General features: G+C 45.1%; 1 protein-coding gene across 6 annotated transcripts in view; it reads left to right on the top strand.

The window, feature by feature from the left end:
• UIMC1 (ubiquitin interaction motif containing 1) overlaps window positions 1–27,204 on the top strand; it is a 252,931-nt gene that overhangs the window by 31,651 nt on the left and 194,076 nt on the right. For all 6 annotated transcript variants that reach the window (XR_012242873.1, XR_012242872.1, XM_073620479.1 and 3 more), the window contains exons 3-4: window positions 11,614–11,692; window positions 27,040–27,167. Coding sequence is in view for 4 of the 6 variants with exons in the window: in XM_073620479.1 (XP_073476580.1) it covers window positions 11,614–11,692; window positions 27,040–27,167 (207 nt within the window). In the remaining 2 variants the exon portion in view is untranslated. The remainder of the gene's footprint in view (window positions 1–11,613; window positions 11,693–27,039; window positions 27,168–27,204) is intronic.

Raw genomic sequence — 27,204 nt, 5'->3', positions numbered from 1 at the left:
CCCAAAGATCACTGTGGCTGAGCTCCAGAGATGCAGTCGGAAGATGGGAGAGAGTTGTATAAAGTTAACCATCACTGCAGCCCTCCACCAGTTGGGGCTTTATGGCACCGTGGCCCGACGGAAGCCTCTCCTCAGTGCAAGACACATGAACGTCCGCATGGAGTTTACTAAAAAAACACCTGAATAACTCCAAGATGGTGAGAAATAAGATTCTCTTGTCTGATGAGACCAAGATCGAACGTTTTGGCCTTAATTCTAAGCGGTATGTGTGGAGAAAACCAGGCACTGCTCATCACCTGTCCAATACAGTCCCAACAGTGAAGCATGGCGGTGGCAGCATCATGCTGTGGGGGTGTTTTTCAGCTGCAGGGACAGGACGACTGGTTGCAAATGAGGGAAAGATGAATGCGGTCAAGTACAGGGATATCCTGGACGAAAACCTTCTCCAGAGTACTCAGGACCTCAGACTGGGCCAAAGGTTTACCTTCCAACAAGACAAGATAAGCACACAGCTTAAATAACAAGAGAGTGGCTTCACAACAACTCCGTGACTGTTCTTGAATGGCCCAGCCAGAGCCCTGACTTAAACCCAATTGAGCATCTCTGAAGAGACCTAAAAATGGCTGTCCACCAACGTTTACCATTCAACCTGACAGAACTGGAGAGGATCAGCAAGGAGGAATGGCAGAGGTTCCCTAAATCCAGGTGTGAAAAACCTGTTGCATCTTTCCCAAAAAGACTCATGGCTGTATTAGGTCAAAAGGGTGCTTCTACTAAATACTGAGCAAAGGGTCTGAATACTTAGGACCATGTGATATTTCAGTTTTTCTTTTTTAATAAATCTGCAAAAATGTCAACAATTCTGTGTTTTTCTGTGAATATGGGGTGCTGTGTGTACATTAATGAGGAAAAAAATGAACTTAAATGATTTTAGCAAATGGCTGCAATATAACAAAGAGTGAAAAATTGAATGGGGTCTGAATAATTTCCGTCCCCACTGTAAGTCCTCAAGTCTGTTGTGTCTCCGGGTTGTGTCTCCCTCCCCTCAAGTAGCATTGCTATGGGACGTCCCATTAAGTAATTACTTAAGGCTCTGTGTCCCCCGATGCACGATAAAGAAAATAGGATTTTTATAACGAATTGTGGGCTGAGTTCGGACCTGAAACAGACCAAAAGACAAACAGGTCTCCATAGAGAGCCGGTCACAATCTCCTGCTATGCGAATTGGATGCAGAGAAAGCCACATCCAATTCGCAATAGTGTGAACCCAGCCTTAATTTTTGTGTCGGAAGTACTTATCATATATGTTTTACTTGTTGTATGAAACTTTAAAAAATTGAACTAGGTTTTTTTTTTTTTTTTTTTTAAATAAAAAACACCTTGATGAAAAGTGGATGAAAAAAGATGGTCTCTGATCATCTCCCGTATCGTGTCTGCAGCCTCTGACCATCTCCCGTATCGTGTCTGCAGCCTCTGACCATCTCCCGTATCGTGTCTGCAGCCTCTGACCATCTCCCGTATCGTGTCTGCAGCCTCTGACCATCTCCCGTATCGTGTCTGCAGCCTCTGACCATCTCCCGTATCGTGTCTGCAGTCTCTGACCATCTCCCGTATCGTGTCTGCAGTCTCTGACCATCTCCCGTATCGTGTCTGCAGTCTCTGACCATCTCCCGTATCGTGTCTGCAGTCTCTGACCATCTCCCGTATCGTGTCTGCAGTCTCTGACCATCTCCCGTATCGTGTCTGCAGTCTCTGACCATCTCCCGTATCGTGTCTGCAGTCTCTGACCACCTCCCGTATCGTGTTTGCAGTCTCTGACCATCGTGTCTGCAGTCTCTGACCATCTCCCGTATCGTGTCTGCAGCCTCTGACCATCTCGCTTATCGTGTCTGCAGCCTCTGACCATCTTCCGTATCGTGTCTGCAGCCTCTGACCATCTCCCGTATCGTGTCTGCAGCCTCTGACCATCTCCCGTATCGTGTCTGCAGCCTCTGACCATCTCCCGTATCGTGTCTGCAGCCTCTGACCATCTCCCGTATCGTGTCTGCAGCCTCTGACCATCTCCCGTATCGTGTCTGCAGCCTCTGACCATCTAATTTGGCCTGAAATACCTTGGTGATCCTGCCAGTTTCTGCCCTCCCCTCTGTACGCTGACTCTGTGATATATCAGAGCTGCTGAGCCTGACATCAATGTCAGTGTACGTGCCTTCATCATCTGCAGCCCTGCTCTTTGTGTCTCCCTCTGTACACCTCCCCCCCGCTCCCTGCTTGTCAGCTTCCCGATCCTCCCCTTCTGCTCTAAAAAAAAAAAAAAAACTGTTTTTCTTCTATAGCGCCGTCTATTACATATTATATTAAGCTCCCCAGGAGATGTCATTTTTAAAAATATGTTACTTCAGAGCTCACATGACTGCCCGTCTCTCCTCTCGGCTGACGTCAGCAGGGGTTTCCCAGCACCTCCCCTGCTGCAAATCAGATTGGGAGAGGAGACCGGCGGGCAGTCAGCTGACGGCCCAACGGCGCTCTGAAGTAAGCTATTATACCGCATATTTTTAAAAATGACATCCACTGGGGAGCTTAGTGTTATATACCAAAGGGAACTATAGAAGAAAATGTTTGACTTTAACTACAGTAAAACATTGGATTGAGAGTAACTTGGTTTGAGAGCGTTTTGCAAGACAAGCAACATTTTTTTAATAAATTTTGTCTTGATATACAAGTAGCGTCATGTCACAACTGAGTATAAAAGAGAAGAGAGACACCTCTAAGTGTAGCAATATGGTTACATTTAATGAAGGTACAACATTTTAGCAACATATTGCTACACATAGAGGCGCCTCTCTTCTCTTTTATACTCTGTAGCTCCTGCTGAATTTTTGCTTTAAATCCCCTTGTGGAGGCTGCCATTTGTGGATGGACATTTTATAGTTATACAACCTGGTCACAGCGCTATATTCTTTTTATATCGACTATAGACCGCAGGACTTATGAATAAATGGTTGTGGAAAAAATCATTTGAGTTTCTATTGTTTCTTATGGGGAAATTTTGCTTTGATATACAAGTGCTTTGGATTACAAGCATGTTTCTGGCACTCACAATCCAAGGTTTTACTGTATATCCTGTTGGGTCTCTGCTGTCTGACATTGAATCTTATGTGCAGCCCTTTTTGATGATGTCAAGGGCCGCACTTGAGGTCCTCCATATCAAAAAAGTTGACTACCGCTGGTCTAGAGCAGTATTTCTCAACTCCAGTCCTCAAGGCGCCCCAACAGGTCATGTTTTCAGGATTTCCCTCAGATGAAATGGCTGTGGTAATTACTAAGGCAGTGAAACTGATCAAATCACCTGTGCAAAATAATGGAGAGCCTGAAAACATGACCTGTTGGGGCGCCTTGAGGACTGGAGTTGAGAAACACTGGTCTAGAGTGTAAGATCTAAGAGGCACTGCTACTCTCTGACTGCAAACCACCTCCACACAGAGAGTCAATGTCAAACTAGTAATGGTAAGACAGTAGTCAGGATAGCTTAGCTGCAGGGAGACCACAGGCAATACTGATGACCAGTCCTATGCCCTCTGTCTGCCTTTTTTAGGGTTTAGTTTCTCTTTTTATTAAATATGCTTTATATATTTTACTTTTTATGTGCAAAAATAGTTGGCATGCTGATAAGTTGTTTTTGCAAGGGCCCATGTAAAACAAGGAATGGTGCTCTAAAGCTGTGCTTTCAAGGGATTTGAAAGCTAAAACCAAAAGCTGTACCAGGATAGTTTTTGTTGACTTGGAAACATAAGATCTGATCAACTGTGTTTGTTCAGAATGTGTAAATGTAGCAACACATCCCTTGTGTAGCATTTAACAAAAGAGGCACACCAATCCTGGTATGCACGGAGGACAGCAGCACATGTAGGAATCACACTTTTGTTTTCAGTTACACAAAAGCGGGAGGATGAGCTTGGGATTTCTTTCTTTCTCTGGCTTCACATACAAGGATCAGTCTACACTGTTTAACAACTTATGGGAACGATTTCTACTCCATCCACGTTTTGGTTCCTTGAGTTGAATGGGAAACCCTGGCCAGCCAAGTGTATCCCTTTTTAAACAGCTATTGCATTTCCATTGACGCAGATGATTAAGAATTTGCAGAATTTAAAAGTTTATGCCGTTTATAGCAGGAATCCTTTAGGAGTTCAGTTGATATAGGAGAACAGGGAAACTGCTAAGCATATGAAATGTGTTAAAGGAACACTTGGGAGCTTCAAGGCAAAATATGCATGTGCTTTGGAAGCAGTGTTTGCATTTTAATGGTCTGCAAGAGCAATTATTAAATTTCTTATTCATTAAATGATAAACACAGGAAGTCAGCTGTGCCATTTAAAAAATGAGATGCTCAAGCAGTGGTGAGAGGCTTACTTGAATTATAATATCAGACAATCTGCTGGGGAAAAAAAAAGTAAGGTTTCATTTAGCCTCTAGATGGCGCCACTGTTAAGTTTTGCACTGCAGACCTTGAATTGCCTTTTTGTTTTCTCCTTATTTTTAATAATCTTGGCAGTTGTCACTAAAATTCACTTTGGATATATAATAAAGCGGTGCTGTTGTTGAAGTATGAGTGCTGCTATTTCAGGTCTTGTCCTAAAAATACTAGATGTCTGATTTCAGTACAAATATGCATGTTTACATACTGTGATCTTTGGGGTGAGTGGGATTTCAGGACAGAGGCTTTTTCAAACCAGGCTTTTATTAACAAAAAAAGAGCTTCAATGCAGCAAACAGTCCGTAACAGCAAAAAGGCGATTTCCAATACTCCTTGTCGGGTTAATATAAGCCCAAAGCACAACAAAAATGGGCTTACGTTAACATCGGACACATTGGCGCCACAGAACCCAGCCAGCAGCAGGGGTTTCCGAAGCTCCACACATGTGCCTGGCATGTCTCTTTCTCCTTAACTCCTCTTTATTGGCCCTTTGCTGTGTTAACCCCAGCTGCCTCTCTCTTAAAGGGCCCTGGACTAGCCACACAAAGAGAGCCTGTCACCCAGGACGCATGCCCTTTGGCCAGTACAGTACATATACTGTATATATTGACAGAACATTTAGATGTTCACGTTAGCGCATGCTTACAGTTGAATGCCCAGTGTTCAGACTTAAATGGTATAAACTGTATGAAACCATTAATGAAAACAAGACCTACTTGATAAGTGCCAGTTGATGATGAAGATATAACGCAGAAAGCCATATTAAAATTCTGGCTTTTAACTTGTGTCTAATAAATGAAGTATTTTTATATTCTAACCCCCCCTGCCTTCAGCCATCACTTTGATATGCCCTACCGGCTCCAAGCTGTAAATAGTGACCGACAACTCTCAGTGGCAGTGCGGCCAGGGTCTGTTCACACCAACCGCTGTGTTACAACACAAAGGATGTTGTGTGGTGGAATGCTGCCATTACTGCAGTGCCAACTGCGGTGCGTCATACTGTTCACTTTTTTTTAACAAACTTTATTGAAATGAAACACAATAACATTTCATTATTGTGATTCTAAAGTTTAATTTTTTTTTTTCCTATTTTTTTTTTTTTAATAACATACATGTCATATTTACCTGCTCTGTACAATGGTTTTCTTCTCTGGTCCCCTGCCGGCACTCCTGGCTTCTCCCCCTTGACCAGTGCCCCCAAGTGCAAGGCACCTGCAATGGGAGCACTGGTGCATGCTCACTTCCCTCCCCCCACTCTATGCGTCCATAAGACACACAGAGCCACAGCCTGCCCCTCCCCCCGTTCTCTTCTCATTGGCTCACTGGCTGTCAATGAGGAGAGAGACCTGGGACAGCCGAGGCTCCCATGCACATCGCTGAATTGAGAGGGGGCTCAGGTGGGTATAAGGGGGGTGGGGGGAGCAGCACACAGCTTTTTTCACTTATATGCATACAATGCCTGAGCTTAGGTCCACACTGGTACATGGAAAACACAGCATGTGATTCACACAGGAATCGCACTGCATTCCTGTGCACATCACATGCGATGTCTGTGCGGTGTTATTTGAGCAATAGATTCTGATTCTGGTAATCGCACTGCATTTTGCGCTCTGTTTCGGGGTTTTGCTAATCGAACATTATACCCACAGCAGATTGCATGGGCATTGTGCGATTCTTTTGGAATGCAAATTGAGGAAAGTTTTACGCATCGTATTAGTGTGAACCAGGGCTCAACGTAAAGAACCTTCAGCCTGTACAACCTCTTTAAGTTCTATTGGGCACCATACGGTGCAGGGTGGTAAGTTGCTTTGTGCTACGTTGCAGTGGAAAAAAAGTGTGGTCTGCTGTACCATTTATTTATTTATTTTTTTAATTTTTTTTTTTCTCTGTATATCACTGCAAAATGATTGTACGAACCAACCAGGTGGGGGACAAGGCATTTTGCCTGGTCTTGCAGAAGGACTGTGCTGGAATAGATACATAACCTAGTCCTGGTGTGACTAGACCCTCAAAATGCTGGGGGAGCACATTCAGAGCACAAAAGAGCAGTGCCATCTGTACATGTACAGTACTGTGCAAATGTTTTAGGCAGGTGTGAAAAAATGCTGTAAATTAAAGCCCAAAAGTGGAACCTCCACTAATCCGCTTCCTCCCCCCATCCAGTGCCACGTTTGGCACCTTTCAGGGGGGAGGGGGAACAGGTACCTGTTCCTACTTCTGGGAGACTGTGCCACGGCACCAGCCCTCCTTCTTCCTCCGCTGTCGGGCCAGTAAGAAAGCGCAGCATGTTTCTCGCATGCGCAGTAGGGGGCCAAAAGACTTCACTGCCAGTTTCCCTTACCGCGAATGGCAGTGGAAGTACCCGAGAGCTGATCCAAAAATCATCTGGAGTGCCGACGTTGCGGGAACCCTGGGCAGGTAAATGTCCTTATATACAGTAGTTGTAGCTGGTCACTTTTAATTTTTTTTTCGTTTGGGGGGGGACTGGGACTCCTCTTTAAGAATTTTTCAGAAATAGAAGCATTATTAGTTTATATTTATTTATCAATTAACATTATGGAAAGTGAATGAATAGAAGAGAAATCCAAATGAAATCAATATTTTTTTTTTTAAATTCAAATTGTTTTTTAAACATATTTTGTTTTCCATATGTATAAAAACATACATTACATTATAAACATAATTAATTTCACATACCACCCTCCTATTGCTCCCAAAAAGAAAAAAAAACCCCAAACTATAAGTGCCGGTTCACACAGGGGCCACCTGACTAGTTGCGCTCCATGCATTCCAATGGAACCGTTCTAATAGGAGCGAATCAAGTCGCTCCGACTTAGAAAAAGGTTCCAGTACTACTTTAGGGTGATTTCGTAGTGGCTTGCATTGACTTCTATACAGAAGTCATTTTGCAAGCCGCTCTGAAGTCACACTGTATGGGGCGGCTTTAGAGTGGGACGAGAGTCGGCGACTTTGAAGCCGCTCCTGTGTGAACCGGCACTAAGACACTTACCAAAATACAAAACGCGTATTTCCAAACACAAAACAGGAACAATTAATTATCTAAAAATCCCAATTCTGGGTGCCAGTCTAGGAATATTCACCCATGGTTTTCATACCTTTTCAAATTTACCCACACACCCCCTCTTTAAGTAAGCACACGTTTCTCTTTTTGGCATACCTTTTAACCACTTTCAACCATTCTGCGTAAAAGGGCGGCAGAGGGGCCATCCATTTCCAGGCAATCATCTTTCTAGCCTGATATAGACACCACTGTACTGCTACCTGTGTTAAAGTGAAGGGGGGGGGGGGGGGGCTACTTAATACTCCATATACCCTAACATGCATAGTTACATAGTTTAGATTTTTAGGTTTTTCCAAAAGAGTTCATCCAAATACTGAACTTATTGTATCTACTACATCCTCCCCATACCAAGATAATTTAAAATTTATGGCATTTCCAGACAATGTAGATGAATCCCCACACCTTGGACTTGATGCATCGGGACTTCCTCTTAACAGAGATAATTTCCTATGGTGTACAATATGCCCTATGTATTATAGAGATCTGTGTCAATTTTTGTGACAGGGACAAGGGTATTAGATCCCCTACCTTTAAAATAAGGTTCCACTGCTCGCCTGTTGGCTCTCTCGCATCTTCTTTAGTGGAAGTAGCTTTTACTAGAATTTTTAAAAGAGGAGCGTTACTCCAAATCAAATAAATATTTGGTGGACCCACCCTTTGGCTTCAAACCAGCTTCTAGGTACACTGGCACACAGTTTTTGAGTACTCGGTAGGTAGGTTGTTCCAAACATTTTGGAGAATGAACCACAGATCTTCTTTTGATGTAGGCTGCCTCAAATCTTTCAAGCATTGTTGGGTATTTATTAAAATGACACTAAATGATCTCCTAATTCCCACGAAAATCATCCATACACATCTTTTACTTAAAGTGGTTGTTAGGTTAGTGATTACAAATACTGGCAGCCCCTCTGTAATAACAAGATATACTTTGCAGTGTCTTTGTTTTTTAAAAAATCATGCAGCTAAATACCTTCTTTTACATCACCAGTCACAAGACCGCCCACCGCTCTCCTTCCTCAATCTGAGGATTAGGGGGGTGGGGGAACTGAGATTCCTCTCTGATGTCAGCACGGAGGTCAGCTGTGACCGCACACTGGTGATGTGAAAGAAGGTATTTAGCAGCATGATTTAAAAAAAAGACACTGCACCATGGTCAGGAACTGACAGGGGGAATGGGGGGTGACTCTAAACGCAGCCAGATGACTGAGGCACATAAACTGACCAAGGTATCATGCATGGATCAGCAGCCATGATTACCATGGTCAGTACACACAGGGGGACACAGGAACAGGCAGGATCAACCAGGTATTTTACAGCATAGAATGGGACACAAAACACTGCACAAGCACTATGCTGTTTACCATGCTTTAAAGGAACACGATTTTCTTCTTTTTTTTTTTTTTTTTTTATGGTTACAACTGCTTAAATAGCTCTGTAGTCCATTTTTAATGAAACAGTTTGTTTATTTTTTTTTGCCTCCTTGTAGCATTCTCCATCGGCTACTGAGCCTCTACTCCCCCACCCCCCCACTAATGTTTGTTCCAAATGAGCGATGTATGTTGGCCACGTAGGGTGGCTACGTTCCTGTGTACAGTGGGTCCATGGAGAACAAATGTAGCTGCTTTCTTACACAAAATCGGATCACAGCAGTAGAAAAAAAAAAGGAATTTGGAAGAGGTTGGGAGAAATAGAAGGTTCTTTTTTGAGTTAAAGTGGAACTTTAGTCAGAAAATTAGGCTGGCCCCTTTTGCAGGTATAGCTATGTAAAACATTAACCTCTTGCCTCCCGCCATATAGCAAAATGACGTAGGCAAAGTGGTTGCGATATCCTGACCGGACATCAACAGACATTGTCAGGATATCGAGCTGCTGTGCGGGGGCGCACATCGCAGCGATCGTTGTTGCGGGGTGTCAGTCTGACGCATCGAGGAATTAATAGTTAATTTCTGCAGCCCTAATATATATATATATATATATATATATCGCATATGTATGAACCCAGCCTAAAATTCCTGATATTAGTTAAAAAGTCAAACATAATACAATTTTATATATATATATATATGATTTGTATTCAACTTTTTAATGAATATCTTGAATTTTAGAGTTCATACATATGCGATGTGGGGACCAGTGCGATTCCTGTGCGGATGTGCGCATGTCACTTGCAGGCATTTCACACTGCCCTCTGCGAACCGCTGCAGGTGTCACTAAAAAGTTAATGACACCCTCAGATTGGTTCACAGATCGCAGTGCAAACTGTCAAATAGTACAGGAATCAGAGCAGACCAAAAAAAGGTTCCTGCACCATTTTGGTGCAAATGCGATGCGATTTCAGCCATACAGTTTGTATGGTTGAATTTGCATCGCACAGACATCCCATGTCCCATCTGCACAGCAATGTGGTGCGACTCGCATGCAATGTCTGTGTTCACATCAGTGTGAACCAACCTAAATAAATATTAATTAATTTTTTTAATTTTTAATTTTGGAGTAAGAAAAGCTCAAGAAACATGTATCCCTTTAAATTCTATGTATGTCTTCACACTGGTCCATTGTGCTTCCATTGTGGTGTTAAAAAACCTGCTTGCGGCATTTTTGGTCATTGAAAACAAAAACGCACCAAAAATGCACCTCCCCGTTGAAATGCATTGAAAATGCAGCAATAACGCACCCATGTTACGTTTTTGATGTGGTTTTTGAGTCACATGCCCTATGAAAGACACACTATTAGCACACTAAAATGGTGGTTAAATCACGTGCGTTTTCGGTGCCGTTATTGGCAAAATGCTGATAACCCCATTTTCTGCCAATACGTTTCGGCGGCCAAAATTTCAGTGCATCTCTAGTAATTAGGTTATTGTTATTATTATTCTACAGGATTTATATAGCGCCAACAGTTTACGTAGTGCTTTACAACATGAGGGTAGACAGTACAATTATGCCCTGTACACACGGTCGGATTTTCCGACAGAAAATGTGTGATAGCACCTTGTTGTCGGAAATTCCGACCGTGTGTGGGCTCCATCACACATTTTCCATCGGATTTTCCGACACACAAAGTTTGAGAGCTTGCTATATAATTTTCCGACAACAAAATCCGTTGTCGGAATTTCTGATCGTGTGTACACAAATCCGACGCACAAAGAGCCACGCATGCTCAGAATAAATAAAGAGACAAAAGCTATTGGCTACTGCCCCGTTTATAGTCCCGATGTACGTGTTTTACGTCACCGCGTTCAGAACGATTGGATTTTCCAACAGCTTTGTGTGACCGTGTGTATGCAAGACAAGTTTGAGCCAACATCCGTAGGAAAAAATCCTAGGATTTTGTTGTCGGAATGTCCAATCAATGTCCGACCGTGTGTACGGGGCATTACAATACAATTGAATACAGGAGGAATCAAGGAGCCCTGCTTATTAGAGCTTGGAATCTAAGAGTTACTTCCCTTTTAACCCTATGTAAAGTTCTTTATTAGGATCTAGTTTTGTGAGGTCCCTTCACTGCCTGTCAATGTAATTGAAGACTAGGTATTGAAATCATTGACGGGTCTAAGCAGAACAAGTTGTAAGCATTGGAAAGATCGGTTGGAAAGAATAATATCATTTATTTTGCTGAGAATTGCGTTTGACAAATAAATGTTCACTTAATAGCCACGCAAAAAATGATGCACATGCAAGATGTATGGTTAAAGGAATTGTGCTTTTTTCTTTTTGTATACGCTTGTACTGTGATAGCGTTAATGTCCAAAATCCTTTAGATGCAAGTAGGATTGCAATGTTATGTATGCTGGAATAGTACCATCCTCCCTCCACGTTCATTACAATGTCCTTTTCATTTTGTGTGCTTTTTTTCTGACTTTATTATGTTCTGTTACTATGCAATTGATATGGTTACCATGGAAACATAGTGACATTTAAATATTATTTTACCTGAAAGTTATTTTATTTTAACATGCTATTTTCTATACCTGACAAAGACCTTAGTAAATAATAGCCTTTTCTCCTGTAGGCTTTTATAACATTGAAAGATTGCCTTTTTTTTTTTTTTTTTAAGGAGCTGGAGGAAGAGGGTAATTCACAGAAAAAGAAAGCACTCCATCGGAAAACTCTGTCAGTTAAACGAAAAATTGCACGTAAGTGTTTTGGAAGATGGTGAGGTGCTTTTGTGTTACCATTGCGATTTTTCAGTTGTTAGGATGACCCAAAAACATGCAGCTTTGTTCTCTATTCAATCGCGGTGGTTGATTTTATCAAACTTTTTTTTTTTTGGCGTATCATTCCACTGTTCGCAGAATGTGAAAATGTGCCCCACAGTTTTTGGGATCAATAGCTGGTTGTGTGAATGATCATATGAATAATGTGTGAGTGGAATATTACTATGTGCATACACAGAACCAGTTATTGGAAAGGGCCTACAGGAAGGAAATTACTTGTCAAGTGGTGTGGTCCTTCTCCCTTTTATACCACCTTGCTAAATGGCTCTTTTAGGACACAAGGATACCTTCAGTTTTGCACAGTTGTACAGGCTCCCCTGCTCTACTGAAAATGCTTAGTTTAATTTCACTGACACTGTAAGCTTCTCACAGTCTTTGCTAAAAGCTGCAACATGTCAGATTGAGCCCATTGGGCTTTAGGACATCTGGCATCATCTAGCGCTTTTCTTCTCAGCCTGACTGTCCCTGGGCTGTCCATCGGTTGCCTCTTTCAGTCATTGGATTTCAGTTCTATTAACCACTTCAATACTTGGCACTTTCCCCACTTCCTGCCCAGTCCTACTTTCAGCGCTGTCACATTTTAAATGACAATTGCACAGTCATACAACACTGTACCCAAACAAAAGTTTTATCGTTTTGTTCCCACAAATAGAGCTTTCTTTTTGTGATATTTGATCACCACTGGGGTTTTTATTTTTTGCTAAACAAAAAAAAAAGAAACTTTTTTTTTTTTTTCAAAATTTTCTTTCTTTGTTTCTGTTATAACATTTTGTAAACAAGTAAGTTTTCTCCTTCACTGATGGGCACTGATAGGGTGGCACTAATGAGGTGGCACTGATATGCAGCACTGATGGGCATTCATAGGCGGCACTGATAGGTGACACTGATGGGCACTTATAGGCAGCACTGATAGCTCTGATAGGCAGCACTGATGAGGAGGCACTGGCAGGTATTACTGAAGGACACCTCTAATGGGCACCGATTGGCAACCCTGGTGGGCATCCTCGGGGGGGCTGCACTGATAATCAGTGCAGACCCCCCGTCAGGAGAGCAGCCGATTGGCTCTCCTCTACTCGCGTCTGTCTGCACGAGTGGAGGAAAAGCCGATAAACAACTCTTTCTGTTTACACTGTAATCAGCTGTGATTGGACACAGCTGATCACATGGTAAAGAGCCTACGTCAGAGGCTCTTTACCGAGATTGGTGATGCGGTGTGTCAGACTGACACACCATACCAACGATCGCCGCGCTGTTTGCCCTTGGCTTATCCTGCAGGACGCCATGTGACGTCCATTCAGGATAACTTAACCACTTTGCGCACGTCATTCTGCTATAAGGTGGGCGGGAAGTCGTTAATCATGGAGGCTCAGCATCACATGTGGGAGTTTTCTAGGATGGTCTGCATGCAACAGCAGTCTGCCTATAAATGCTGACATCCACCGATTAAGGTGTTTTTGTATTTGAAGATCTTTTCCCAAGAGCCAGCCCACTGCTTGCATCAGGGCTGTAGACTCCTGAGAGTGCTGAGATATTTTCAGGAAACGACATACCAGACATAATCAGCCTGCACAGTATAGAGAAATACGTAGGCCAAGTGATTACATCACTAGGTTTAAAAAAAAGTTATGTACTCACAATGAAGAGATTTTATTTAAAGTGTTACTAAACCCAGGACCCTGCATTCACAATATCTGGTCTCCCACAGTACACAGAACATGGAAATGCAATTATTTTAGTAATTATAAACTGCTAAATACCTTTCTCATCAGCAGTATATAGCAGTCTTATGACTTCTATCAGTGTCTGCTTAAAGCCTATAGTAGTAGTTTTCATTTTCCTATGAGGCTGCATGACCCCTGACTTTCTGTCTGGACAGTGCTAATTGGCCCTTTACTAATCAAAAAAGAGAAACGACCTCTAGCAATACACACAAAACTGAGCATGTGCAGAGTGCCTCCAAGACTCTGTACTATCAGAAGATGGATTGGGCGCAGTAAAAGAAGGGGAGGATCAGAGAAGACAGGATCAAACAGCCCTTTTACACAATGCAGAGGATTAACGTTTTAGGTTCCACAGTGAATATAACCAGCATGCTTTACTGCATATAAAGATTGATTTTACTGTTGTAGGTTTATTAACACTTTAAATATTTAATTAGCATTGTGAAAAACATAAAGAAATAATGGAATGGCTTCTCAGAAGTAACCAATACAGTACAATAGAAGCCTAGTAGGTTATATTACATGGTGCATGAGAAAAGGTGTTAGCTGTACCTGAAACAGTTGTCACATCCTTTGGCTTCTGCAGCTCTACAGATGGTTTGACTATTGAAATAAACCAATTGATTTTGGACCAGGATATTTAACCATTTGGTCTCCAGAAGATCTTAACCCCATCATGACCAGGCCATTTTTCGTTATACCACACTAAGTTTACTTTAACTGGTAACTGCGCAGTCACACAACGCTGTACCGAAATATATTTTTCTTTCTCGAACATCACGGGACACAGAGCCACAGTAATTACTGATGGGTTATATAGGGTATCACTGGTGATTGGACACTGGCACACCCTATCAGGAAGTTCAACCCCCTATATAATCCCTCCCCTTGCAGGGATACCTCAGTTTTTACGCCAGTGTCTTAGGTGATGGAGGTGTAAAGATGTCGGGACGTCAGCACAGGTGCTTAGACTCCCACTCAGGCCAGCTGCAGGCTATTAAGGTACTCTGTACAGGTGCACACAGCCTTTGGAGAGACAGCTGATGGTGGCATGTAAGGTGGGACACAGGCATTCTCCTAGGCAGCATTTACTGAAGTAACACCAGACTGAGCATTGGGTAGCAAGGCTTTTAGCCAGACTACATCGCTCAGCGGGCAGTGTTCATTTGTATACCTCACACCTTGTTGCTTTACACTATGGGTAGAAGAGGTTCAAGCACCCCAAGAACCAGAGACACTAGGGGATCTCGTTCAGGTTCTGAGGGCCCCCTGTCAGCAGCATCCTCCCCCCCTGATGGGCCAGGGACGGCTAGCCAGGGAGAGCCGTTGGGGTCAGGGGCTACACCTGCTTTTGGCACTTCAGCCCCTGTATACATTACACAAGAGGTTTTTTCCTCAACCATTAATGGTCTAGAGGAAAGATTAATGGCCGTGATTACGTCTTCACTCAGTAGAAGAAAACACACTAGGCCTTCCTCTGTTCCCCAAGACCCTCAGGAAGAGGAGTTCTGGGATAAAGGAGATGAATCCCTTTCAGAGGATCGGGATGGGACGGATGATTCCTCTTCGGGGGAATCAGGTGGAGAGGGGCCCTCTGTGACTTCCCAAGAGGAGAAAGTCTTAGTGCAGATCCTTACTGGATTGGTCCTCTCCAGATTTAAGTTGCCCGTACCTGAAACTGCTAAAGAATCCTCTTCTTCTTTGGGGTCACTGAAACCTTTCCAAGCAGCACAGGCTTTTCCTGTTCATAATTTACTTGAAAAGCTCATTTATTCTGAGTGGGATCACCCAGACAAATGTTTTTTTCCGCCGAGAAAGTTTTCAACACTTTATCCGATGGAAGAAAAGTTTATTAAAATGTGGGGAATACCGGCCATTGATGCCGCCATTTCCTCCGTAAATAATAGTCTGACTTGTCCTGTAGACAATGCTCAGGGATCCTGTAGATAAAAAGATTGGATCCCTATTGAAGGATGTTTTTTCCTTAGCAGGTTCAGTGGCTCAACCTGCAGTAGCAGAGATTGGACTCTGTCAATACTTAAGAGACCATGTTAAGCAGGTCATCAAAGTATTACCTGAACAACAGGCCCAGGGGTTTGCTAACCTTCCAGCGGCCTTATGCTTTGTGGTTGACGCCATTAGAGATTCTATCGTGCAAACCTCCCGTCTTTCACTGGGGTTGGTGCATATACGTAGAATCCTATGGTTGAAAAATTGGTCAGCCGAGGCACCATGTAAGAAGCTGCTGGCTGGGTTTCCATTTCGTGGTGCAAGGTTGTTTGGAGAAGACTTGGATAACTATATCAAGAGAATCTCTTGTGGGAAAAGCACTCTCTTACCTGTCAAAAAGAAGAGTAAGCGTCCCTCTTTCAAACGGACTCTTTCCCCAGAGCCAGGGGCTTCAGCCTCCAGGCAGTCTCGACGGCCGCCTCCATCTGGGTCCAGAGACAAGAGTCAACCCCAGGGACAAAAGAAGTCCTGGGGGAAGAAGCCTAATAGGCAAAACACTAAGACCTCTGCATGAGGGGGCGCCCCCGCTCACTCGAGTGGGGGGAAGACTGCGACAGTTCTCAGGGCTCTGGCAGGAGGATTTCCAGGACAGATGGGTAATCTCCACGGTAACCTTAGGGTACAAGCTGGAGTTTCAGGAATTTCCCTCTCCTCGGTTCCTCAGATCAAGTGTCCCCAGAGACCCGGAGAAGAAGCAGTCGCTCCTTCTAGCGTTAGAGCGACTTTTTGTCGCAGGAGGTCATTATGATAGTTCCCGCAAAGGACCAGGGATTGGGCTTCTATTCCAACCTTTTTACGGTCCAAAAGCCAAATGGGGATGTCAGACCCATTCTGGATTTAAGGGATCTAAACCGATTCCTAAGGATTCAATCCTTCCGCATGGAATTAATTCGGACAGTAGTTCCCACCCTGCAGGGAGGAGAATTTCTGGCATCGATAGACATCAGAGATGCATATCTGCATGTGCCCATTTTTCCTGCTCATCAGAAGTTTCTGCGCTTCGAGGTAGGAGGGTGCCATTTCCAGTTTGTGGCTTTGCCTTTCGGGATAGCCACTGCACCTCAAGTATTCACAAAGATCTTGGCTCCTCCTCTGGCCAGATTAAGGGCTCAGGGTATAGCTGTCATAGCATACCTAGACGACCTGCTCTTGATAGACCGGTCGGTAGCCTCTTTGAATGGAAACTTGAGGACCACAGTCAGGTATCTAGAACACCTGGGTTGGATCCTCAACCTAGAAAAGTCTTTCCTAAAACCAGTAAGAAGACTGGAGTATTTAGGTCTGATTATAGATACAAGCTAGGAGAAAATATTTTCTACCCCAGGAAAAGATCGCTGCTTTAAGAGAGCTGATTCTGGCAGTCAGGACCAAGAAGGGTCCCTCTGTCTGCCTTTTGTATGAGGCTACTAGGGAAGTTGGTGGCTTCATTCGAAGCTGTTCCCTATGCTCAGTTTCATTCAAGAATGCTGCAACACAGTATTCTGTCGACCTGGAACAAGAAGGTTCAGGCATTAGACTTTCCGATGCACCTGTCGCATGCGGTGCGTCAGAGCTTCAATTGGTGGCTCATACCCGAAAACCTGCAGAAGGAGAAAACTTTCTACCGGTTACCTGGACGGTGGTAACAACAGATTTTTTGATTGAAAATGTATACTTTTATTTTGCAAGAAAATATACAAAAAACAAATACTTAAACAGGGTACATTCTGTACTTCGACGCAGCGCATAAATACACTACATAACAATACATTGCCAAGCATACAAATAAATTACATTCATCCTGCGGTATGATGCCTAATGTGTTGTGCAGAGTAGTAATATCCCGAAACATCACATCATGCATGACGCCGCATTACCCTGAAAGCAGTACTTAAAAAACATTTCACAAAAAGTCCAGTCATACAGTCAAATAACATTCAGAAAGGGCAACGGGTGTGATGGGGGGGGGGGGGGGTGGAGAAGGTGGGGCAGGGGAGGGAGTAAAGAGTTCACAGGCCCGAAGCTTTATTTGAACTGCCAAAGGATACACGGGGGAGAGGGGGGGGGGATGGGGAAATCTTCAGACCTCCTCTTCCTCCTTGAAGTCCATCAGGTGATAGTCTCTGAGCAGACTGTGAACCAGTCTGCGACAGTCCTCGATGGACATCCTCTCCCGCTGGTGGATGAGGCACTTTCTGGCGCACCATAAAGCGTCCTTAAAGCAACACAGCACCCGCCAGGCACCGTCAATGTCCTCCTGTGAATGAGTTCCACAGAAGAGTCCGTTCAACACACCAAAGTGTGTGATTGCAGTCTGTGGCACAAAGTCTTTGAGTTCAGGTTCAGGTCCTGTGCAAAGGGGCACTCCCAGAAAACATGCAGAGCAGTTTCCTCCTGGATGATGCAAAAGGGGCAGTGCCTGTATCTGCACAGGTTTCTGGCATGCATGAATGTCCTGAGTGGCAACCCCCCTTGGATTGCCATCCATGCCAGATCTTTGTGCCTGTTGGTGAGTCTCTTGGAAGAAACATTCCTCCAGACCACTTTACAGGTGGCTGAAGGGAGGCCTGGAACAGTCTCAACAATGTCCGATGCTCTGATCAACTTGTGGATAGTTTTTGGCTTCCACAAGTCGGGCTTCACTCCATGTAGCCCCAGCTCCTTAATAAACTTGAAGGTGTCCAAGTAGTACCAAGGGGTGTCCCAATTGTAGGGGATGGAGCTGTCCCATTTGTCCCAGCCAAGGGTCCTCCATAGAGGCAGGAGGAAAAAACGGGACATAGAGTTACCACCAGAGTCCACAGTTCTGTCCACCAATGTCCTGCGGATGCAGTTACAAGCAAAGCACACCCTCAATAGTGTAGCGATGTCGGGCACGCCCTTACCGCCCTTGAGGGGTTCCTTGAACATAACCGCCCGCTTCACTCTGTCCATTTTGGAGCTCCAGATGAAGTGAAACACCGCCCTGGTGATGGCCCTACAGGTGTTAACCCGAGGGGGCCAGGCCTGGGCGAGGTACTGCAACACAGGGAGGATCTCGCTGCGGAGTACCAGTGTTTTTCCTTCGATGGTGAGTTCTCTGAGGCTCCAAAGTCCAAACTTCTGTCGCATCTTTGACAGTCTTTCTTCCCAGGACTTCAGGGCTGCGCCCTCAGCTCCAAACCAGACCCCAAGAATTTTGATGAAGTCCGTCTTGATGCTGAAAGGAATTGGTGCAGAAGAAGGCAGGAACCACTTTCCGAAGAGCATGACTTCTGACTTCCCGCAGTTGACCTTTGCCCCTGAAGCTTGGCCGAAGTCCTTACAGGTCTGGGCGAGTGTGTCGATGGAGCGCCGATCAGCACAGAACACCGTCACGTTGTCCATGTAGAGTCAGCACTTGACCTCCCGTCTGTCCGGTCCTGGTGCGGTGATCCCTCTGATCTCTGGGTTCCATCTGATGCTTCGGGCGAAGAGCTCTATACAACAAACAAAAAGCAGAGGTGAGAGAGGGCAGCCTTGTCTGACCCCAGACAAGATTGGAAAGGGGTCAGTTTTCCAGCCATTTACCAGCACCAAACTAGAAATGTCAGTGTACATTACATTTACATACGAACAAAACATTTCCCCAAGACCAAACCTGCGCAGAGCTCTGCACATAAACTCATGGGAGACACGGTCAAAGGCCTTCTCCTGGTCAAGGCTGACCAGGGCCGCGTGCACACGGCGGCCATGAATGTACTGGACCGTGTCCCGGACAAGCGCAAGGCTGTCCGCAATCCTGCGACCAGGAATGCCGCAAGTCTGATCCGGGTGGATGATCTGTCCGATGACAGACTTCAGCCTGTTGGCCAGGACCTTGGCGAGGATTTTGTAGTCCACGTTCAGAAGAGAGATCGGACGCTAATTTTTAAGATCCGATCTCTCCCCCTTCCGCTTATACAAAATCGTGATCATCCCCTCCCTCAGTGACGGAGGCATTCTGCCCTCCACCACCATCTCCTCGTACAGCTCGAGCAGGTCCGGGCCCACGAGATCCCACAGTGCTACATAGAGCTCAACTGGGAGACCATCGCAGCCCGGGGTCTTGCCCCGCCTAAAGGATTTAGCGGCAGAGTGCAGCTCCTCCAGCACCAAGGGGGCGTTGACGGTTGATGAACCTTCAGGATCAATTTGGTTAGAGATACCTGACAGGAACCTGTCGGCCGCCTGTGTGTCCGTTTCTTTCGGGGAGTAGAGGTTGGTGTAGTAGTCGCTGACCACTTGCATCACAGCCTTCTTCCCCTTCTGGAGTGTTCCGGTCTCGTCACGCAGCTCTGACAAGGGTGTGTGTCCTGAGTGAAGTTTCCTGAAAAAGAAAGAATTACACTTCTCACCTTTCTCAAGATTCTCCACCTTGGCACGGAAGACAATGTGTCTGGATTCTTCCTCGAAGTGTCCTTTCAGGCTCTTCTTGCTGTCCTCCAGGTCCTGCCTAACGTCCCAGCCGCAGTGATGAAGGTCCTGCAGGGACTGCAACTGACGCTGCAGTCTCCTGAGTTCCCTCCTCCTGGCGCACACACGCTGGCGTCCCCTTGCCTGAAAGAAGCTACGCAGCTTAACCTTCACAAACTCCCACCAGTCACTTACCCTTCCGAAGAATCTCTTTTCCCCCGTCCAGGTGGCATAGGCCTCCCGGAGTTCCCCCATCAGTTCCTCGTTTTCCAGCAGGGTGCTATTCAGCTTCCAGGAACCCGGTCCGCGGGCAAAGCCCTCGCCCAGGTCACCCCGAAAGTGAATAGCCCTGTGGTCAGAGAAAAAGCAGGGGACCATGGAGAACTCACGATGCTTGACTGTTCTTGAAGTGAGCACGAAGTCAATCCTGGAACGCACAGATCCATCGGGTCGGCACCACGAATAGTTCACGGTCCCTTTCCCTATGGATCCCACGGCGTCCTGCAAGGAGGCCTCTGAGATCATCTCCTTGAGCAGCCTAGAAGTAGCATCAAGTTTTGCGTATATGCTGGAGCTGCGCCCATCCTCCTCGATCGGACAGTTAAAATCACCGCCGATCACTACTGTTCTGGTGGTGACGAGTTGGGTCCGCAGGGTCTGGAAAAGTTCCAGCCGCGCATTCTTGTCTGGGGGGGCGTACACGTTGATGAGCCTAACTGGCTCTTCCACCCACGAGCCGTCTATGACCAAAAGACGGCCACAGACTAGCTCATGGATAGAGTCAACCGTGAAGCACCCACCCCTGACCAGAATGGCTACTCCTGCAGACTTGCAATCGCCACCCCCGGACCAGTAGGAGGCACCAAGGGTCCACTGGGAGGACAGATGAGTGTACCTCCTCAAGGGAGGAAGGGCGCACTCCTGAAGCATGTAGACATCACTCTGCTGACTTGAAAGAAAGGTCAGGACCGCTTGCCTTCTAGATGTATCCTTGATACTCCTCACATTAATGGAAAAGATTGAGATCTCAGCCATAATGAAAAAGGGTATGAGGGTCTAGTTAACAAGGGTCCGAACTTACCTCCCCGGAGGGGGGGGGTGGCTCTTCCGTTGCGTCTTCTGCCTGTCCTGTGTCCTGGGCCAGGCCCAGCTCCTCATGGACAGACTCCATCATCTGCTGGCTGATGTGGACGTTGGTGGCGGAGGTCATGCTCAGGGTCGACCACGATCTCCTCCCCTTCCTCCTCCTCTCCTGCAGACTCTAGGTCCTCCACTACTTGCTTGGGTCCATCGCTGTCGCGTTGGACCCCGTTGGGCCGTTTGGTGGAGGTGGCGGGTTCCTCAGCTGTTGGGCTCTCTGGCTTACGTTTCCGGCTTCCTCTTGGGCCGCTGGTGGGGGTGGAGGGGGGTGGGAGGGTGGGGAAGTCCTCCAGGGAGGAACCTGCTCTTGATAGACCGGTCGGTAGCCTCTTTGAATGGAAACTTGAGGACCACAGTCAGGTATCTAGAACACCTGGGTTGGATCCTCAACCTAGAAAAGTCTTTCCTAAAACCAGTAAGAAGACTGGAGTATTTAGGTCTGATTATAGATACAAGCCAGGAGAAAATATTTCTACCCCAGGAAAAGATCGCTGCTTTAAGAGAGCTGATTCTGGCAGTCAGGACCAAGAAGGGTCCCTCTGTCCGCCTTTGTATGAGGCTACTAGGGAAAATGGTGGCTTCATTCAAAGCAGTTCCCTATGCTCAGTTTCATTCAAGAATGCTGCAACACAGTATTCTGTCGACCTGGAACAAGAAGGTTCAGGCATTAGACTTTCCGATGCACCTGTCGCATGCGGTGCGTCAGAGCTTCAATTGGTGGCTCATACCCGAAAAATTGCAGAAGGAGAAAACTTTCTACCGGTTACCTGGACGGTGGTAACAACAGATGCCAGTCTGTCAGGTTGGGGAGCAGTTCTGGAACAGTCTGCGGTTCAGGGGATATGGTCCAAGACCGAGAGGACCTTACCCATCAACATTCTGGAGATCCGGGCGATATATCTAGCCCTAAAAGCCTGGACTATCAGGCTACAGGGTTGTCCAGTCAGGATCCAGTCCGACAATGCCACAGCAGTGGCTTATGTCAATCATCAGGGAGGCACCCGGAGCCGAGCTTCTCAAAAGGAGGTGAACCAGATCTTAGTCTGGGCAGAGATGCATGTGCCATGCATATCGGCGGTTTTCATCCCGGGAATAGAGAACTGGCAGGCGGACTATCTAAGTCGCCAGCAGTTACTTCCAGGGGAATGGTCTCTGCATCCCGACGTCTTTTGGGCCATATGCCAAAGATGGGGGGTTCCAGATGTAGATCTCTTTGCATCCCGATTCAACAAAAAGATAGACAGATTTGTGGCAAGGACAAAAGATCCTCTTGCATGCGGGACGGATGCGTTGGTGATTCCGTGGCATCAGTTCTCACTGATTTACGCATTCCCGCCTATTCTGCTACTACCACGACTCCTTCGCAGGATCAGGCAGGAAAGGAAGTCGGTACTTCTGGTGGCCCCCGCTTGGCCCAGAAGGACTTGGTATGCAGAAATAGTAAGGATGACGGTGGGTTCCCCGTGGACCCTACCGGTACGCCCAGACCTGTTATCTCAAGGTCCAGTGTTCCATCCTGCCTTACAAACGCTAAATTTGACGGTTTGGCTATTGAGACCCACGTTCTGAAGAGTCGTGGGCTCTCAGGTCCTGTCATATCTACCTTGATTAATGCAAGGAAGCCAGCTTCCAGGATGATTTATCATAGAGTCTGGAAAGCTTATGTATCCTGGTGTGAATCCAGAGGTTGGCATCCCAGGAAATATGTCATAGGTAGAATTCTTGATTTTCTACAATAAGGATTAGAGATGAAGCTGGCCTTGAGTACCATCAAGGGCCAGGTCTCTGCTTTATCAGTATTATTTCAGCGGCCCCTTGCTTCGCATTCTTTGGTCCGAAGCTTTATGCAGGGGGTGATGCGTCTTAATCCTCTGGTTAAAGCGCCCCTAAACCCCTGGGACTTGAACTTGGTCCTGGCTGTGTTACAGAAACAGCCTTTTGAACCAAAAGGTCAGATTCCTTTTGTCTTGTTGACAAGGAAGTTAATTTTTCTGGTGGCCATCTCTTCTGCTAGAAGAGTTTCAGAATTAGCAGCCCTTTCCTGTAAGGAGCCTTATTTGATTATACACAAGGATAGAGTGGTACTGCGCCCTCATCCTAGTTTTTTACCGAAGGTGGTTTCTGATTTTCATTTAAACCAAGACATTGTTCTGCCTTCCTTTTTTCCAGATCCCTGTTCTCCGGAGAGAGATCTCTACAGTCGTTGGATGTAGTAAGAGCAGTTAAGGCCTATCTCGGGGCAACTGCTCAGATCCGCAAGACGGATGTTTTGTTTGTGCTGCCAGAGGGTCCCAATAGAGGACAGGCAGCGTCAAAAACTACCATTTCTAAATGGATTCGACAATTGATCATTCAAGCTTACGGTTTGAAACAGAAGATTCCTCCATTTCAGATCAGGGCACATTCCACAAGCGCTATTGGTGCTTCTTGGGCAGTGCATCACTGGGCCTCTATGGCTCAAATCTGCAAGGCCGCAACCTGGTCTTCAGTTCATACATTCACCAGATTCTATCAGGTGGATGTGAGAAGGCATGAGGATAGGTACAGGGTCCTCAGGTCTGATTGCACCCTACTTGGCTGTGGTTCCCCCCCCCTCAGATAGCATTGCTCTGGGACATCCTATCAGTAATTACTGTGGCTCTGTGTCCCATGATGTTCCAGAAAGAAAATAGGATTTTTTAAAACGGCTTACCTGTAAAATCCTTTTCTTTCGAAGATCAAAGAAGGGGGTACCATCCAGTTATGTCACAAGAGTTGCCGCCATCCCTGACGTAAGGAGAAAAAGAAATAACCCCTCAGGAAATGGTGGGACTTTAAAGGCAACGGAGTAAATAAAAGCAATTTTATTGGTACAAATATACAAAAATATACATTTAAGGAAAAATCTACTACAATCACATAGAATAGTCAATAAACAATAAAATCAGGAATATACCGATGAGCGAACCAAATGTGTATTCATGTAGTCTTCCACCTGAGCCAGTCACTGTCCGGCTCGGCGGCGGTGGTCAGAGACTGTATAAACAGAACTATCGAGCATACTGCAACACAGCACCTTAGACACGATTCTGTATTGTAGGAAGCTGCTACTGTTTACAACTCTTGGAGCTGCTCGTGCTCTTAAGGGACCTCCGTTCCCCCGCTCGCACATTGGGGGCATCTATCTACATCCAATTACCATATCCCTCACATACCAGCATTAGGATAATCCCCCCCTCTGGTTCTTCGCCTTTTGGACCCCTCCGGGATAGTGCTGTCACTCCTGGGTTTCCTCTCCTGGGGCGGCACATTGGGACCAGTGTGGATAAGGCGGGGCCAGACGTACGCTCGTTTCCTAATCTGGATTCCTGGCGTCCTGTGCGTTTTTGCCCCCGAGATTTACTCTGACAGTCAGCCTCCTTTCCTGAATATACTTGGTGTAAAATCCTCCTACAATTTGCCCTTGATGAAGGGACTCTTTTAGCAGTCCCGAAACGCGTCGGCTCAGGTGGAAGACTACATGAATACACATTTGGTTCGCTCATCAGTATATTCCTGATTTTATTGTTTATTGACTATTCTATGTGATTGTAGTAGATTTTTCCTTAAATGTATATTTTTGTATATTTGTACCAATAAAATTGCTTTTATTTACTCCGTTGCCTTTAAAGTCCCACCATTTCCTGAGGGGTTATTTCTTTTTCTCCTTTTCTTTCAAAGGAAATCACGGGACACAGAGGTCCCACCCCTCTTCTAATACACTATATTGCTTGGCTACAAAACTGAGGTATCCCTGCAAGGGGAGGGATTATATAGGGGGTTGAACTTCCTGATAGGGTGTGCCAGTGTCCAATCACCAGTGATACCCTATATAACCCATCAGTAATTACTGTGGCTCTGTGTCCCGTGATGTCCTTCGAAAGAAAAGGATTTTACAGGTAAGCTGTTTTAAAAAAAATCCTATTTTTTTCACACAAATAAAGCTTTCTTTTTGTGGTATTTGATCACCACAGGGTTTTTTATTTTTTGAAAAATAAACAAAAAAAAACCCCAATATTTTTTACTTTCTGCTATAAAACATATCCAATCCATAAACTCAAATTTCTTCATAAATTTTGGCCAAAATGTATACTGTTACATGTCTTTGATAAAAATAAAAAAAAAATCTCAATAAGTGTATATTGATTGGTTTGCGTGCCTTATAGTGCCTACAAACTATGGTGTGTATATATACTGGACTTTTTCTTTTTTTACCACTAATGGTGGAGATCTCTGACCTATAAAAGGGCTGAGAGAGTGCGACGGGAAATCTGACACTAACTGATGCTGGGGGGAACTGACAAACTGCCACTGACGTCACCAATGACATTAATACGGACATCAGTGATATTACTATACACTGTCGCTGTACTAATGACATGGGCTGGTTAGGGGTTAACATCTAGGGCGTTTCAAGGAGGTAAATGTGCACCTAACTAGGTGTAATATGTGTAAAGTGTGCTGCTTTTACTAATTGATCTCTGTTTCTCATCCCTTTGCAGGGATGAGAAACATAGAACTTGTTCACTGTGTATATCCAAAGTTAGGGCAATCTTAAAGAGGAACTGCATTCTGCTCACATAATTTGTAATAAAAACATATTTGCCATTCTGAAGCTTCCCTCCACCCACTTTGCATATTATTTTATATATACTGTGATTCTGTGCTTGCCAAATATGCTGCAGAAATCTCCCTCCATTGAGTCTGGCTGCAGCCATTTTAACTGTGGGCAGCTGAAGCTGCTGTCTGTTCCCTTCCTGGATTTTCACAGACACGCAGAGGCACGCCTCCAGCTGTGCAGTTCTCATTGGTCCTCTTAGGACTCATCCCCCCTCCCTTCCTGGCAAACTCTCACAAGAGTAATGCCCTGTACACACGGTCGGATTTTCCAATGGAAAATGTGTGAAAGGACCTTGTTGTCGGAAATTCCGACCGTGTGTACACAAATCCGACGCATGCTCAGAATAAATTAAGAGACGAAAGCTATTGGCTACTGCCCTGTTTATAGTCCCGACGTACGTGTTTTACGTCACCTCGTTTAGAACGATCGGATTTTCCGACAACTTTTTGTGACCGTGTGTATGCAAGACAAATTTGAGCCAACTTCCGTCGGAAAAAATCCATGGATTTTGTTGTCGGAATATTCGATCGATGCCTGATCGTGTGTACAGGGCATAAGAGAGAGAACTGTGCATGTTGTCATAAGCCTAGGCGTATTAATGTGTGGTTTATTTTGAATACCGGGTGACAACAAATTCTTAGAAGCACTATATTTCAACATGTACCTATAGTTAATTTCAATACATATGCTTACCTAGTCAACATGTTATGTGAGTTTACCCTGAACTCAATTTAAATACTGTACTTTGCTTTAGCACGTACACTCTGTAGGTACTTTGCATGGGTGGCTTTATGACATCAACTTTTTGTCTTGTTCTGCTGTGAGAGCTTCTCTTAAAGCAGCTTATACACAAATTTCTTTTCTGCAACCACAGGGTAGACAGGGGAATCTCTCCTGTTGAGCCATTGTATTCTCCCGGCAGGGGAAGCCGCCCCCACCGTGAGAAGACAGTGATTATTGCTAGCAGCAATACCAGCCGCTAGCGATAATCCCATGCAAAATCCGGCAGGCTGGTTTACCCAAGTTGATCAATGAACTTGGTACATTCAGCCTGCCCATACATGGTTTGAATCTCTGCCAATTCCTGCTGAACCGGCCGAGATTCAATCCGTCTATAGCCGGCCTTGCTCACAAATGTCTGTTCATCTTAAATACGTATGAATGGCTCGATTGCATAAACCATAAGCATACTTTTTATCTGTCTGAAATTCATATTTTTGCTTTAAGATATGAAGAAAATGTTTTATGGCTGTTTTTGTTTAATTGAACATCTGTTTGCAAAAATGTACATTTTCCAATAAGTGCTCACAGAGAAGTTACTCTCATAACAGTTTATTGATGTCATGTTTACCATTGTATTCCAGGTATGACCGAGGAGGAGCAGCTGGCCCTTGCAGTAAAAATTAGCCAGCAAGAACAGGCAAATCATGTGAAACACCGACAAGAAGAGGAAGAGGAGCTTTTGAGAAAAGCCATTGAGGAGAGTCTGCATGTAAATATAGAGAATCTTTTTTTTCTGAGCAGATATA

Source organism: Aquarana catesbeiana, linkage group LG03 (genome assembly GCF_042186555.1).
Source record: "Aquarana catesbeiana isolate 2022-GZ linkage group LG03, ASM4218655v1, whole genome shotgun sequence".
In the NCBI taxonomy this organism is placed as follows: Eukaryota; Metazoa; Chordata; class Amphibia; order Anura; family Ranidae; genus Aquarana; species Aquarana catesbeiana.
This window is presented reverse-complemented; position numbering and strand designations above follow the sequence as displayed.